Raw genomic sequence first — 14,902 nt, forward strand, 5'->3', positions numbered from 1 at the left:
TGAGTATGCCTTGCAAGGTCCGCAGGGCGCACTGCCTTCCTGTAAGCTCTGTGTTTTAATAGAGGAGTCCCTCATTCTGCAGCCTTTAAAATTAACATGTGATTCTCTGGACCTATCAAAAGATGTACTTTTTACTACAGCTAATGTTACCTGGGAGTTGTTGTTACTTTTCTTTTTAAAAACAAGATATAGCCCAGTATTTAAACCCAATACATATAGTCCATACACAGAAATGCACATAAAAGTGTACAGTCCTTAGTACTGCACCTTTGCAAATGGCTTTTCCTGCACGGTGCTGCACTGGCTGCTCACATGCCTACTGTGCCGGTACTGATGTGACAGCTGTGCAAATGTAGACACAAAACTGTGTTTAGGACGTTTTAAAGAAAAATATGCCTATGACTCTGTCAGTTATGGAAATGGTATTTTAACACATGACTTTTAAAGCCATACTTTTAGAAGTGTCATCCAGATTAGTGTACTGCAAACTACATATTGTATGTAGCAGTATAGACAGCATTTGATTTCCTTAAGGAGATCAATTACTTCCTTAATCCCTAAATAAAACCTTACTGCTGCATGCAAGACCTAGTTTGTTTGCACACTATTTGGAGAAGCAGTGAACCTGTCAATTGGCATTTCACAGAAAAAAAGTGATCAGGAAAGGTGCATCAGCTGTAATGAAATCGAACCTTCTATGGAGAAAGAGGAGAGCGACATCTCGAGGCAGCCTGGCTGGGATGACACCCCTCAAAGCCCCTGAGCTGCTGGCAGGCTCTGTCCTTAGCAATATGTTGATAGGTAGTAGAATAAAAAAGGCATTACCGTCACACTTAAATATAGAAATATACGCTGTTATTTGCACTGCTACAGCCAATGATCCCTACAGTAGGAAGAGTTTAAGCTGAGAAGATCTTCCTATTACTCTTCCCTGTGTGTTGAGACCTTCAGCACTGCTCTGCACCTTCTTCTAGACCCTCTATAGCACTAAGTTACTGGTGACTAATACACAGGACACATGCTTTGGGTATCTTCCTGTACAATACAGAGAGAAGACTAGAGTCTGTCAGTGGATATTTGGCGTCGGCAAGGCCAAAAGCTCACTTCTGAACAGCCTCAGAAGTTTTAGCAATTCTTATCAAGGTGTTGACATAAAGATTTAGATGAACATAGAGCAGAGATAATGGTATCTATCTCTTTAAGGAGATAAGGAAACTCCAATTCTTTTTATTAAATCTGTGCTGGTTTTGTACTTTAGTCATTCCAGCAGTTTCTATCATTGCAGTGGTCATGATGATGGTGCATAAAGAGCTGTTTCTTTCTCAGCAGCTAAACTCCACTCCTGTCTGACCACTGCTGTTGCTGCAGTAGGGGCACAGCTGCAGCCACACAGCAAGAGACACGAGCTGCTGGCACCACTGATAAACAGATCAAACAGGCACGAAGCATTCTCACAGGAGGAAGCTAAGGTGACTGTGCTGAAACATGCATATGTATGTATGTAACCCATACATAGTTAACAGCTGCTTCACAGGCTTACCCACAGCAAGTGGTTTGCTGACAGCTACCAAGAAAAGAAAATCTTTAATCTGATCTTAGATGGAAATTCATAGTCAAGGTATAAGAACATGGATTTATTGGGAAGGATACTACTGCTTAACCATCTCCAGGAAGAGATCTCCATACATGAAGTACACAGAGCACAAACTACACTTTATAGAGAACTTTACAACACATTTCCTCTCCTTCTACCTAGCACTCAGACTAAAGCAGCATGAGGAATCACGCTCAACATGTATTATTTTTTGATGGAAGATGAAAGTCTGTTTCCAGTGGCAGGGGATAGAAGCTGGAGTATGTGATGAGAAAACCAAGCTCTATGGTATATTCAGGCTCTATTTGTTTTATTGAAAGTCTACTGAAAACCAGACTCTATTGTTTTATTCAAACAACACCTAAAATATTGTATTAGGAAACAAACATATACAAGCAAACCGCTGTACTAGAATGTGTCACAAGCTTTTTATACAGATTCACAGTGATAAATAGATACAAAGACATTCCCTTCCATCTATACCAGATACTTACGAAGAATACGAAGTGCAGCTTTCTAATATTATACAGTCTCACTCAGAGGTGTTTCACCCAGAAGTCTTGTACATAAATAACTTCTTTTAAAACAGAAGTTTTCAAAGTGTAACCAGCACTAAAACTGCTTAACGCAGATCATGAGGACAGCGTTATTGGCACAGGCTCCTTTTAATGTCCATTTCCACCTTCCGAGAGTATGCGCGATGGCTCGGTGTACTTCGCTGTCAGTAGGTAGAAGAGGGCAGGTGCAGGTACCAAGGCAAGCAACGGCAGGTCCTGCTCAAGCTTATCCAGTTTGGAAATGGAGATGATTCCATAGGCATGAAGTAACCAGTGGCTGAAGAGGACAACAAGCCTTTTCTTCCTGACAAGAAGATCCTTGAAAGACTTGCAAAATAAACACAGTATCCTGTTAGCATTCAGCCTGTTACCTAGTACCTGATGTTTAAGAGATGTCGTTATAGGTAGCGCACAGAGACTGTATGAAGCCTCCTGGGTTTGAGCCCTTCCAGCACCTAACACAGTTTTGCAGTGCACCACAAGAGGGAAGTCTCACAGGAGCTTCCTCCAGCTAAGAGGAGAAGTCATAAAGGAAGAGGCTTAAATGCTGAATACACTGCTGAGAAAAGGCAAGAGACGAAGCAGTCTCTGCTCATTCAAGTATTTTATATGATGAGTTTTAACATAGGAAACATGTTTACCTACCTCCACTTCAGAAGCAGACATGTACACAGCCAGTGTAACCAAAGACAACACCAGTATGATGTATGGGAAGGCATAATCTAAAGGCAAACATTGAACAGATTAGCAGGAAAAAGAATGCATGATAGACATTTCAGCAGAGAGAGTTTTTCTACATAAAACCATGGGTGTGAAGTAAACTAAGCTACTGTAGCCCACCTCTTATCATCACATCAAACGCGCACAGCAGTAAGGGTCAGCCAAGCACAACTATTCAACGCTTCCATCTTAGATTTTCAAACTTTCTCTAATGTTTCTAGGTGGAGTTACTGTACACTGAAATCACTAATTGAAAAAGGCAGATAACGAGAAAAGTAATCAGGCTGAGTGGGGATTTTGTGGCACCCGTCCCCTTCATGTGACAAGTATGCTGGAAGCTAAACCAAAACCAGCTGATCTCCCCAAACTTATACTTTAATCCATCTCTGAAATCAGACAAACTCTACCGTAGCAGGAAGTGGAATTAACTCCCTCTGAAGTAATTTCCTGTCATACCCCTCTATTCCCTTTTTGGGAAAGGGACAGGCTCTATCAGCACCGGCAGAGGCAAAGCAGTGCTGGTCAGGAGCCTGGTTAGGACAGGGCTACTAATGAGCAACCTTTTCAGGTAAGACTCCTCACAATAACCTTAAACAATGGTTGTATTCTCAAAGCAAAAGGAGTGTCACGGGAGGGAGGGAGGGAAGGGACACAAGTAATTTGTTAATGTGTGTTTATAGTTATGTTTATTAGTGTTATTACGAGAGAACTCACAGAGCAGGCCTCCTCCAACAGCCTGAAGCACGGTGAGGATAGGGAAGAAGTACAGTGCTGCATAAATGCTTTTAAATCGATCAGACTTTCCTAAACCACAGGCAATTTTCTTAACCAGAAGAGGCCGAAGTAGCATCATTAACACAAGACAGAAGGCGTAATATATAAACACAATGGTGTACCTGAGGGGGGAGAAAAGAAAAGAGAAAAAAAAAAAAAAAAAGGAGAGAAATTCCTTAAAATGTGCAGTTTTCTCCTGCAGACTCAACTCAGAACCAGGGAATTTGGGGTTAGAGTCAGTCAAGTCTAAAGAATTTACAATTAAAGGATGTAAACACAGAACAATGGGCTCACTTTTCCTAGGGGAAACGGTCAAGATGCAGCAAAGGGGAAAAAAAATGAACTCTTATGCTTCATAGACTGGTGGACTATGCCACCTTCTTTTGTGACTCAGAAAGTCATTAGGTGTTGCTAAGTGTTTCATGCATAGAACAGCTCAACGCACGAAAGACTTCAGGGGATTGATACTCATCGGTCCAAGTTATATCTGAACACTTTTTGCAGCTTGGAGAAGAGGCACGGACAGAAACACGGAGAAGAGGCATGGACAGAAACACACTTGTATAAAAGGAAAGGACAGACAGGAGTACAGAAGCGTTTACACTCACAGGGGATAAACTGCTTCGTGAGTGCAGTGCACTGTGGTGATGTAGTCGGGACTTGGGTTGTAAAGCATCGTGTACCAGTCCGAAAGCTTCTTCACCTTGCAGGAGCGGATATGCAGAGAGCCGACGGGGTCGCTGACGAGCAGCGTAACGATCGCTGCAATGCTGCACTCGAACAAGGCAGTGACGTGCTGCAACAATGCGCTGGAACTGTGGAAGGACAGAGAGAGATTTACTATTATTTTGCTAACGCTACAGGAAATCTAAATGCCAACTGGGAAGTGGAGGCCCATGCAGTACAGAACCTTCTACAGAGTTAATATTCACTGTGACCAAGGTTAGGACAACTCTGCTTGAATAAAAAGTTAAGTAATTGAAGCCGAATGTGAAAACTTATTTACAATCTCAGGTGATTTAGCGTGCAAAATGTGACTGAACAACATTCCAGCTTCTTAAATGAAACCTTGCTGTAGCATAAGCATCCTGTCAGGTCAGGGACACCACCACTCATGCTGTTGGAGTTTCAAAAAAAGCAGCAGTAAGGATAAGACACCACACGTCTCAGAAAGGATAACATTGTCACATACGATATAAGCAAAATTTTCAAAGCTTTCAAGTCCTTATTAAAGATGGTGTATATGAATATATTAAACTCTCTCAGTCCCCTGTGTTTTCAGTGTTTAGTACACTCCAGAGTCATTGCTTCTTAAAAGTTCCAGTCTAGCACCTAATGGCCACATCCAGCTGTGGTTTTAAACCCCTTGTTTACAGAACTTCCTTGATGCACCATGCTGACGTAAAGGTTACATCAGCTATGCTATTACGACCAAAACCCAGTACGCATATTCCTAAAGAGAAAACTCAACCCCCTTCTCTCATTGCACGGACGCAGTACTACTGACTGGGGCCTCCGCAGGTGGTAGGTCTGGCCCAGGAGAGAGGGGATGACACAACGTGCTGCTCCTGCCCGCTACTGGGAAACCCAGTCCAGCCCAAATTGCCAGATAGACTGGGCACCACCACATTAAAGAGATACAGGCCATGCCCTGAGGGCAGCAACTGGCAAGAAGAACCTGCAGGACTCTAACATTTGTAAATAAAACCCGCCTCCAGCTGCCCAAAGCTTATGTGCTACCGTATCAGCTCAACCAACAGCACGAACTGCTGGACAGTTCAATTCAGCATCTCAGATTGATCACTCATGGATACGAGATTTCCATTTTTAAATAACCTATCTGAAGAAGGGGTATACAAACCTCTTTTTTCCTGAATACCATTCAATAAAGAACCAGTGTAAAACCAGGGGAAGCATGGCCATGAAGCCAAGGTACAGCCAGTCATAGCGGTCTGGAGATCCCATACATTCCCGGCAGATTTTGTTCTCATCGGTTCTTTGACCTCTAGGGCATACCTACAAAAAGCAGAGACTGTATTTACAAAGCATCTGAGTACCAATAACGAATCACTGCAGTTCCTGGAAAAACAGCTTGAAGTAGTACTGGGGCAAGAAACGTATCAGATTTTTAAAGAGATGAAACATGAACCTTGGCAATTTCTCAGCTTATACTGGCCTTGCTCTCTCTGGTTCTTGCTTCATAGTATAAACAAAGGTGAAGCATGTTTAAAAGGCTTCATCCAAGACTCCCTTTTCCTCTCCCGCTGTCACGCCACCTCCCTTTCATCGCTAAGCTCGCTCACCAGGCCGCTCACAACCACTGCCCCCCAAAGTTTCTTGCTTCCCATTCATTCCTCCCTCCCTGGATCTTGCTCTCCCGTAGTACTCCAATAACATCAGTGGGCAGAGTGACTTCAGCACACCTCTCTGTACCATCCCGTTCTGTTCCAGCTTTTGCAGCCCCTCCGCTCAGCTCCGGTTTAGCACCGAGCCTTCAGCACCTCCTTCGGGGAACGCTTCATTGAGCGGCTCCTGCTTTCGGTAAGGGAGCTCTGCCCGCCCTTTGCAGCCCCCATCTCCACCTGATCCTAAGGCACCTCGGGGCTGGGCCGCGGTGCTGCTTACAGCGGGATCCGCATCAGCCTCCGGAGCGGTCCGGCCCGCGCTGCCGATGCCGGGCCCAGCCCAGGAGGGAGCGGGGACATCCCCCCTCCCCAGGCCGAGTCCCGCCTGCACCGCACTTACCCCACAGTCCCCGTAGGTCTCCACGGAGCCGTTGACCGACAGGACGGTCCTGCCGCAGTACAGCCCGAGGCAGGCGGGCTGGATGTCCACAGCTGCGGGGAGAGCGCAACCCGCGTTACCGCGGTGCTCCGATCTGACCCGGCCCGCCCGGCCTCGCACACCGCGGCTCCCCCGCAGCCGAGAGGCACCGAACGCCACCCCCCCGGCCCGCTCCAGCCGCTGACAACCCCCCCAGCCCCATTCCCAGCCCATCTCAATTCGCAGCCGCAGCCCGGTACCGCCTGCCCGGCCCACCCCGTCCTACCGGAGCGGAACATCCCGGTAACTCAGCAACTCGCCCGCCGGCTCCGCCGAGCTACTTCCGCACGCGCCACTTCCGCTTCCGACGCGGGGACAAGCTCCACCCCCCTGAGGGATGTGGGTGTGGTCACGCGCAAGGGGCGGGGTTGCTCTGCCCGTGGGTGAGGCCATAGGCAGGGGCGGGATTGCTCCGCCTCGGGGGCGTGGCCGCGGGCAGGGGCGCGGCTCGCGGGGGCTCCGCCCCGCCGGGCCGAGGGCGATGGCGGCGGAGGGCGGTGGGGACGGTGCCGGCGCGGGACGGCGGCTGCCGCCGCACTCGCCGTCGGGCCCGGTGCTGCAGACGGTGGAGATGCACACGGGCGGCGAGCCGCTGCGCATCATCCCGCGGCTGGAGGCGGCGGAGGAGGCGGCGGCGGCGGAGGGGATGTCGCTGCTGTCGCTGCGGCGGGAGGTGGCGGCCACGCAGGACCACGTGCGGCGGGCGCTGGTGCACGAGCCGCGGGGCCACGCCGGCATGTACGGGGCGGTGGTGGTGTGCGGCGGGGCGGCCGCCGCCGGCGCTCACCTGGCGGCCCTCTTCCTGCACGGCGCCGGCTACAGCACCATGTGCGGCCACGCCGTCCTGGCCCTCGGCCGCTTCGCCCTCGACTACGGGCTGGTGGCGGCGCCCAGCCACCCCGAGACCGCTGTTCGCCTGCGCTGCCCCTGCGGGCCTGTCACCGCCTTCGTGCCCTGGGATGGCCGCCGCAGCGGCAACCCCGTCCGCTTCCACAGCGTGCCCGCCTTCGCTGCTGCCACTGGTGGGAACCGGGGCTGCTGCACTGGGTTTCGGAGGGGGTTGGTGGTGGCCGTGCTGGGGTTGGGGGCTGGTGGCCTGGCTGAGGGGCGTCTGGCAAATCCCTCCCCAATTCTGATGTTCCTCAGAGGCCGTTAGGGATGGCATAAGGCGTCACATACTGCTCTCTGGCATGGGAGCCAAGTCATCATGCCCGTCTGCCCCCTTGCACGCTCCTTTGCACCACATGCGAGCTGATGGCTCAGCACGGTTTCCCCTCCTCAGCGCCCTCCCTTTCTCTGCCCAGACTTGGCCATCGACGTCCCTGGTCACGGGAAGGTGGTGGTCGACATCGGCTATGGTGGCACTTTCTACGCCTTCCTCAGCGCCGAGCAGCTGGGCCTTGATGTGTGCTCTTCGAAGACCAGAGACCTTGTCAATGCGGCAAGCGCGGTGACAGAAGCGGTGAAGAAACAGGTATGGCGGAGCGCTGTGGTATCCCAGCGTGTTCCCTTCGGGGTGACTGCACCAGACCGAGGCCCTTTATTCCCCTGAGATGCTCAGGATGGGAGGGAGTCCCATCCTTCCAGCCCCATGTGAATTTCAGAGTCCTCCTCCAGCCTCACAAGGGCGTGAGAAGGAGCTCGCTTCCCTGCTGCTGCTGTGTCCGTCTCTGTTACTGGAGAAGCAGAGGTGGAAACTCAGCAGTGTGGCCTTGTCCCCTTCCTCTGGTCTCTCGAGGAAGCTTTGCTGCTGACTGCCCAGCTGGTGCGCGCGTTGGTGAACCTGTGTGTGCTGTTCCCAGTTCAAGCTTCATCACCCTGAAAGTGAAGACCTGGCTTTCCTCTACGGCACCATACTGACAGATGGGAAGGATGCCTTTAGTGAGGAGCCCACCACCAACATCTGTGTGTTTGCAGATGAACAGGTACAGAAACGGGCTCTTCTCAGACACACAAGGCACCACCTTTTTCCCTTCTTACAGCCACTGCAGAGAGGAGAGGCGGTTCTGCTGCTTCTCGGTTTGGGCAGTGATCATTGCTTCTGCTACAGTGATGTCTCTGAAGAGCTGAATGTCACTTACACATGCTGTTTTAGTTCCTGATGACAGAAATACTTCTGTGCATCTTAGATGGTGGCATTTTAAAAAGGTTCATACCTATGTCCCATAGGTCGGAATTTCCCAGGAGTTTAGGGGCTGAGGCGGGGTCCCAACATAGTGCATGTCCTTAAAGTCCTAATCTAGGGAACAGTTGCTGGGGATGAACAGAGCAAGAGAGAAAAGAGGGGGTGTAAACTTCTGTCCTTGCCTGCAGTGCATAAGGTATCACATAAATAGCAGGGGAAGTTTTGGTTGGCCTTCCCAGCAGCGAGGAGTGTGGGGCATTGGGACAGATCACCTCGGAAGCTGGCCAACGCTGTGGTTTTGGAGATTTTAAAAACCAGGCTGGCCAGCAGCTCTCTCAGCGTAAGGAGAACTGATCCCACCTTGACGCGTGAGAATGGGGAAGGTGGCCTCTGCCCCTCTCAGTCTGTTTGCTATGATGCTGGGAAGCTTTCAAGTGCTCCCCAAGTAGCCTCAGTATTTATTATCATTCCACGTTCATCCCTACAAGTTTGCCAAAGCTGATCACAATCCAAAAGTACCCCAAACCTGCTTATTTTGTCTTATTTGTGATGTATCCAGATTCTGTACAAAACCCTGGGCTAGAAGGGTTTCCCCCAAGCACAGTATAAAGGTGGCAAAGAGAACTGACGGGAACAATATTGGTTTCTGTTAAAACCCAAAATACTAGAGCTGGTTCATCTTCTCTTCTGAATGTAGGTTGACCGAAGTCCGACAGGTTCAGGTGTGACAGCTCGCATCGCCTTGCAGTACCATAAGGGACTCATCCAGCTCAATCAGACCAGAACCTTTCGGAGCAGCACCACGGGGTCCTTGTTCACCGGGAAGGCAGTGAAGGCAAGTGGCTTGTGCTGGACTTTCCCTCTGTCTTAAGGACTGCTGGAAAAGTGCTGTTGCTTTCGCTCAGTGGAGAAGCAGAAAAGGCTTTCTGTGCCTGGGGAAGGGGGTATGGAAGGAGGAAGGTCTTGCCTGGGGGTCTTGCCTTCCCACAAGCCTCACGCTTCAAGATTTTTTATTAGAGAAGCAAGTAACAGTAAGACCTTGTTCTGTTGCATGGCTTCCCTGCAAATCCTCTCTCGGCCATCAGGAAAGGACTGGGGTGAGAAATATCTCCAACGCTGATGTAGATAAATCAGTCTGGTCCGTTCTGATTGGCAGCGAAGGGTGGATTCCTGGTTGTCCCCTCTTCCCTGCTCAAAGGCTGAGCGTGTTGTTGGGAGATGTAGAAGCTGGATCTGTGCATCCAGATTTCCAGGCCCAGCCCTGGCCCCCTGGGATCTGGCAGCACGTGGCTGTGAAGGTTTGGACATACCCCAGGGAGCTCTCAGTCTTTGCATGCAAGCAGCCACCAGCTTGTTGGCCTCCTTTGAGGCAAACCCACGCTGTGGCAGTGCAGGGGCAGCAGCAGTTGTGCAGGTGTGGAGCTCATGCAGGCCAGGTGAGGTGGTAAAAGCTCTGCTGCATGCTTTGGCATGTACCTGGGCGGGCAGAGCGCTCGGTGAGGGGTGCTCAGTGCCAGATAGCGCTGGCATTTCATGGGGTTGGGAGCGTGGAGAACCTCCTGTTGCCTCTGTCCTGATCGTAATACCTCTGCAGGAAGCCAAGTTTGGGGACTACAACGCTGTCGTCGTGGAAGTCTCGGGAGAAGCCTTTTACACTGGTACAGCCACCTTCACTGTCGAAGAGGAGGACCCGCTGAAATACGGCTTCTTCTTCAAGTGATCTGAGCCACTGGGCAGTGGCAAAGCCTCACCGATGGTGCTGCACTTCTCCTGCCCACGCTTTTCTGTTCTGCTTCTCCACACAGCTCACTGCAATATGCCAGAGCAACAGGAACAGCCTTTAGTGGTGTGACAGCATCTGCCGTGTTTCAAGATAACAGGGTGTGTTCCCCTGTTGTGATTAGCATATTGGGTGCAATGTGATTAGCATATATGGGCTGCTCTGAGAAGCCATAATATTTTTCTTCTTTTTTTTCAATAATTATTCACAGAAAATGGAGCTGATCTTGGAGAGCTATCTTCAAATTTATGTGCCTTCTCTGTGTCTGCAAATTACTAATTTCAAAGCCAGATTCCTATTAAACGCCAGCTGAAAACACTGCCTTTCTCCTCTTGTTTTCACTCCCGGAGCTCATTTCCAGGACTCTGTTGAGTGTGTCACAGCTGTTGGTTTGAATTGCCTGCTCTTCCTCAATGCCTCCTGCTGACCTGGCCGTGCTGCTCTGTCTCACGCCCCAGCCTCCCCAGTCTGTCCTGCTCGGGCCTGTCCAGACACCCCCTTACTCTCTGCACTCACGTCACCCCTGTGTCACGGGGCTGGATGCAGGTATTTGCTCAGAACTTCCTACTGTCCCCTCTGCGTGTCCACACCATGCTGCGTCCCTAAACCTTCCTCTCTTGCTTATCTTGGACCATTGGCTACGAATACCTTGTGGTTAACTTTCAACAGGAGCACCTCTATTCGAAGGTCTGAGCCATTATGACCTTTGATTGCTAATTATTTACTGATGATTTTTTCTCAGCCCGGGGGCAGCTTGTGCAGCAGAGTGCAGTCAACGCTTGCTTTGCCACAGTCCCTTGAGGAAGGATTGCCGGTGGAAAAAACAAACCAAGCCCTGGGCTGTAGGCAGGCACTTGCAGTGGCAGAAGCAGAGCTTCACACCACTCGTGGCCAGTAATTTCCACTGTGTCTCTGGAAAAAATGGTGTTCGTTTACTGAAGACACTCGTGGGAGCATGCCTCGTTAAAATGAGACATGAAAATGAGAATGATCATCTCCCAGTAGCTCATGCAGCAGAAGGGAGCAAGTCATACCGGAGAGCTTGGAAAAGGTTGGCATAGAAAAGCCTGGGAGGAATTTCTTCTGTCAACTTGAGAATTATAACTTTGGAATGGGAAGAAACAAAAATCCCTTCATTCAGAGAACAGCTGCCCTGCCAACAGAGGTTTTTGAGGCTGGCATCTGGGGCTCTTGCTCCCAGCTTTCCTGTAACCCCCAGATAAATCCCGTACAGCCTCTGGTCTGGGGGAGCAAGAAGTGACACACACATCCTCCATGCTTGCAAGGAGCAAACTCTTCCGCGTGTTTTTAGCTTCTGGGTATCTCCCTTGTGATCAGCCCCCCAGCCTGGGTCCCGGAGAAGAGCTGGGGCAGCAAGTCACGAAGCCCAGCACAGAAAGGTTGAAAGCTCTTCAGCCATTAATTGGGTTGCAGCCTTCATTATTCGCTATCCCCATCCCTAAGAAATTTTTCACGCAGGGGGAGGCAGCTCCAGCATGGCCGAGAGCAGGGGGACAGGGTCCTGCTGCCCATGTGGGGGTCCCTGGCCTGACCCCTGAACCCCTCAGCTTGTGAGACCCCAGCCTGGAGAGCGTGAGGGGTGGTCCCGGCCTCCGCCGGAGTGTCCGGGGGTAGCTGGCCCCTGCCCCTTCGTGATGGGCTGCAGGGCTGGGTGGGGAGAGGGGCCATGAGGGGAGAGGGCTCTGAGGGGAAAGGATCCGTGAGGGGAGAGGGGCCCTGTGGGGAGAGGGGCTGTGGGGGCCCGTCCTCGACTCTGGGATGCCGGTGTGGGGTGAGGGGGGGGGGTGGTGTCCCTGTCCCCAGCCCAGCCGTGACGGCCGGGGTCTCCCGGCCCCGCTGTTCGGCTGCGGGGGCGCCGCTCCCCCGCCCCCAGGCCGCGGGGCGAGCCGAGCCGGGCCGGGCCGGGCCGGTTCCCCGGGCAACGGCGGCCGGGCGACGTCAGCGGCTGGCGGGGAGCGCGGCGGGCGGGCAGCGCCTCTGCAGCCGCGGCGCGGGCCGGGGCATGAGGCTGCGCATGGAGCCGGCGGCGGCGGCGGCCGTGCCGGGCAACCTCTCCCGCGGCGGCGGCGGCGGCAATGAGAGCGGCGGGGCGGCGGCGGCGGCGGCGGGGTGGTCTGCGGCGGCGCTGGCCTCGCAGGCGCTGGCGCTGCTGCTCATCTTCGCCCTCTCGGCGCTGGGCAACGGGGCGGTGGTGCTGGTGATCGCCCGGCACCGGCAGCTCCGCACGGTCACCAACGCCTTCGTGCTGTCGCTGTCGCTGTCGGAGCTGCTGGGTGCCCTGCTCTGCCTGCCCCTGGCCTTCGTCAGCCTGCTCAGCCGCCCGCCCGGCGCCTGGCTCTTCGGGCAGCGCCTTTGCCTGGCCAGCGCCGCCCTCCACGCCGGGCTGGGCATCGCCGCCACCCTCACCATGGCCCTCCTCTCCTTCGACCGCTACTGCGCCATCGTCCGCCAGCCCCGACACAAGATGGGCCGCCGCCGCGCTGCCCAGCTCCTGGCTGCCGTCTGGCTGGCCGCCCTGGCTCTGGCCGGACCCTGGTACGGGCTGGCGGGCGAGGGGCGGCAGGAGGCCCAGCCCGGGGCCTACCGCTGCGTCTATGTGCTGCCCTGGGGCTCCTCCCGGCTGGGGCCACCCTACGGCGCGGCCCTCATCGTGCTCTGCTACCTCCTGCCCTTCGCCCTCATGTGCTTCTGCCACTACAACATCTGCCGGGCCGTGCGGCTGGCCGAGAGCCGCGTGCGGCCCCTCACCACCTACGGGCACCTGCTGCGGGCCTACGGGGAGATGCGCACGGCCACCACTGTCCTCATCATGATCGTCTCCATCATCTGCTGCTGGGGGCCCTACTGCATCCTGGGGCTGGCTGCTGCCGCCGGCCGTCTGCCCTTCTCACCCACCATGGACGCCGTAGCCAGCGGGATGGCCTGGGCCAACGGTGCCATCAACCCCCTCATCTATGCCGCCCGCAACCCCAACATCTCTGTGCTGCTGCGGCGCAGCCGTGAGGGCGGCTACAGGACTAGGAACAACGTGACGGCGTACCTCTCGGTCCCGGGCCGCCAGCCAGAGCCCCGGAGCCGGGCTGACCGCATCCGGGAGCGCTACGTCAACCGGCACAGTGGCCCCCCGGGCAGCGCCCCATCCTCCTCCAGCCCGGCGAGTGGGGGAGAGGTGGCCATGTGGGCCTGCAAGAACCCCGCTGTACTCTTCTGTCGGGATGGGCAACCAGACACCATCTCTGAGGCTGCCTTGCAGGCCAAAGCGGACACAGTCGACACTAGCCTCTGAAGGGATGGGAGTCCAGGATGGAGTCACTGCGCCCTGGGGCCGTCTCCCTGAGGAAATGCGGGGAGCCCCGGCGCTTGGAGCCCTTTGCAGCCAGATTACGAGGAAATGGGAGAGATGGGACTGTGTGAGCCACAGTGTGGTTTCTTCTCCATTGTGTGAGCTCTGGTTTGGCAACCCAGTCTGTGAGGAGCGAGAGCTCCACGGGGAAAGGAAGTCCCCTTTCCCTTTCAGCAGGCCTGACGCACTGGTGATAGCCACCGAGCCCAGCCAGCGCAAGAGCTTGACTGCAAGAATGAAACAGTGTTTGCTCCAGTCCTGCAGAAAGTGCCACAGTGAAGCTAAGAGAGAGAGACACAAATACAGCCCAAACTGACTGACTGTGTGAGCTGGTTGTTAAGTGCCAAAAAAGCAATTGAAAGCTGAGCACTGGCAGCTGGAAGACACTCTGAAAACACCACACTGTGAAAACCGCATCATGGCAGGAAAATGTTTCTTTAACCTGTTATATGTGGAAGTGCTGATAGTCAGAAAGTCAAAGACCGTAGGACAGGCTAAAAAAGCGATCTATTAAGATGATTTTTTTTTTCTTTTTTAAAACTCCCAAGCATAAGAAAACAGTAATTGTTGTGAAAGGGAAGATGTATGATACTGGGAGGGAAGGAAAGGAAGATGAAACCTCAGTTGTCAGAATTTCAGCAGCCGTTTTTTTTTGCAGGTACAGTCAGCTTAAAATACTATGAATATGAGAAACGAGAGTTCTTCAGACAGACTGAGGAAAAGGGTGTGGGTGTAGACTGTGGTATCACTGAGTTTGTGAGCAAGGTGTGCGTTTTCTTTTTGAGCTCATCCAAAGTGTCTCGCATCTCTAAGAGTTTAACCATGTTTAGAGGAGCCATGCGAGAGAGGTGAGTATCTGAAAGGAGAGGCAAAGCAATACCGTGTGCTCTTCGTGTGCTCTTAAGTATGTGGAAATGTGTATATGCAGAGAACAGATATTATTGTATTGATGGCAGCAATCCATCTGGAGTATAATATTTAAAAACCTGCTCTGTTTGCTGTTGAAAAAAAGGAGAATAACACAATGGAAGTGCAATTGTGCGGCATAAATTCCTATGAATTTATCAGTATAATTTTTTTGTCCAAAGGCCTAAAGCCTTAAATCAGTATTTTGAATCAGAAACTAAGATTGGGCCTTCCTTTATCTTTGCCAGGGTTAACTGTG

General features: G+C 52.5%; 3 protein-coding genes across 3 annotated transcripts; 2 read left to right on the forward strand and 1 right to left on the reverse strand.

The window, feature by feature from the left end:
- Nucleotides 1-1,619: 1,619 nt before the first annotated feature.
- On the reverse strand, nt 1,620-6,707 carry JKAMP (JNK1/MAPK8 associated membrane protein). The gene is made up of 7 exons (XM_050897226.1): nt 6,695-6,707; nt 6,391-6,482; nt 5,507-5,661; nt 4,254-4,460; nt 3,586-3,767; nt 2,797-2,873; nt 1,620-2,478 (listed from the first exon to the last, which is right to left on the reverse strand). The coding sequence occupies exons 1-7, from the start codon at nt 6,705-6,707 to the stop codon at nt 2,260-2,262; spliced, it is 945 nt and encodes a 314-aa protein (XP_050753183.1). The 3' UTR covers nt 1,620-2,259.
- A 242-nt stretch (nt 6,708-6,949) lies between these two features.
- Nucleotides 6,950-10,686, forward strand: L3HYPDH (trans-L-3-hydroxyproline dehydratase). The gene is made up of 5 exons (XM_050897225.1): nt 6,950-7,490; nt 7,773-7,942; nt 8,271-8,393; nt 9,291-9,428; nt 10,188-10,686. The coding sequence occupies exons 1-5, from the start codon at nt 6,950-6,952 to the stop codon at nt 10,311-10,313; spliced, it is 1,098 nt and encodes a 365-aa protein (XP_050753182.1). The 3' UTR covers nt 10,314-10,686.
- Nucleotides 10,687-12,396: 1,710 nt separating this feature from the next.
- GPR135 (G protein-coupled receptor 135) lies at nt 12,397-13,680 on the forward strand. The gene has a single exon (XM_050898483.1). The coding sequence runs from the start codon at nt 12,397-12,399 to the stop codon at nt 13,678-13,680; it is 1,284 nt and encodes a 427-aa protein (XP_050754440.1).
- The last annotated feature ends 1,222 nt before the right edge of the window (nt 13,681-14,902 follow it).

The sequence above is a fragment of the Gymnogyps californianus genome, chromosome 5 (genome assembly GCF_018139145.2).
Source record: "Gymnogyps californianus isolate 813 chromosome 5, ASM1813914v2, whole genome shotgun sequence".
Taxonomy (NCBI): Eukaryota; Metazoa; Chordata; class Aves; order Accipitriformes; family Cathartidae; genus Gymnogyps; species Gymnogyps californianus.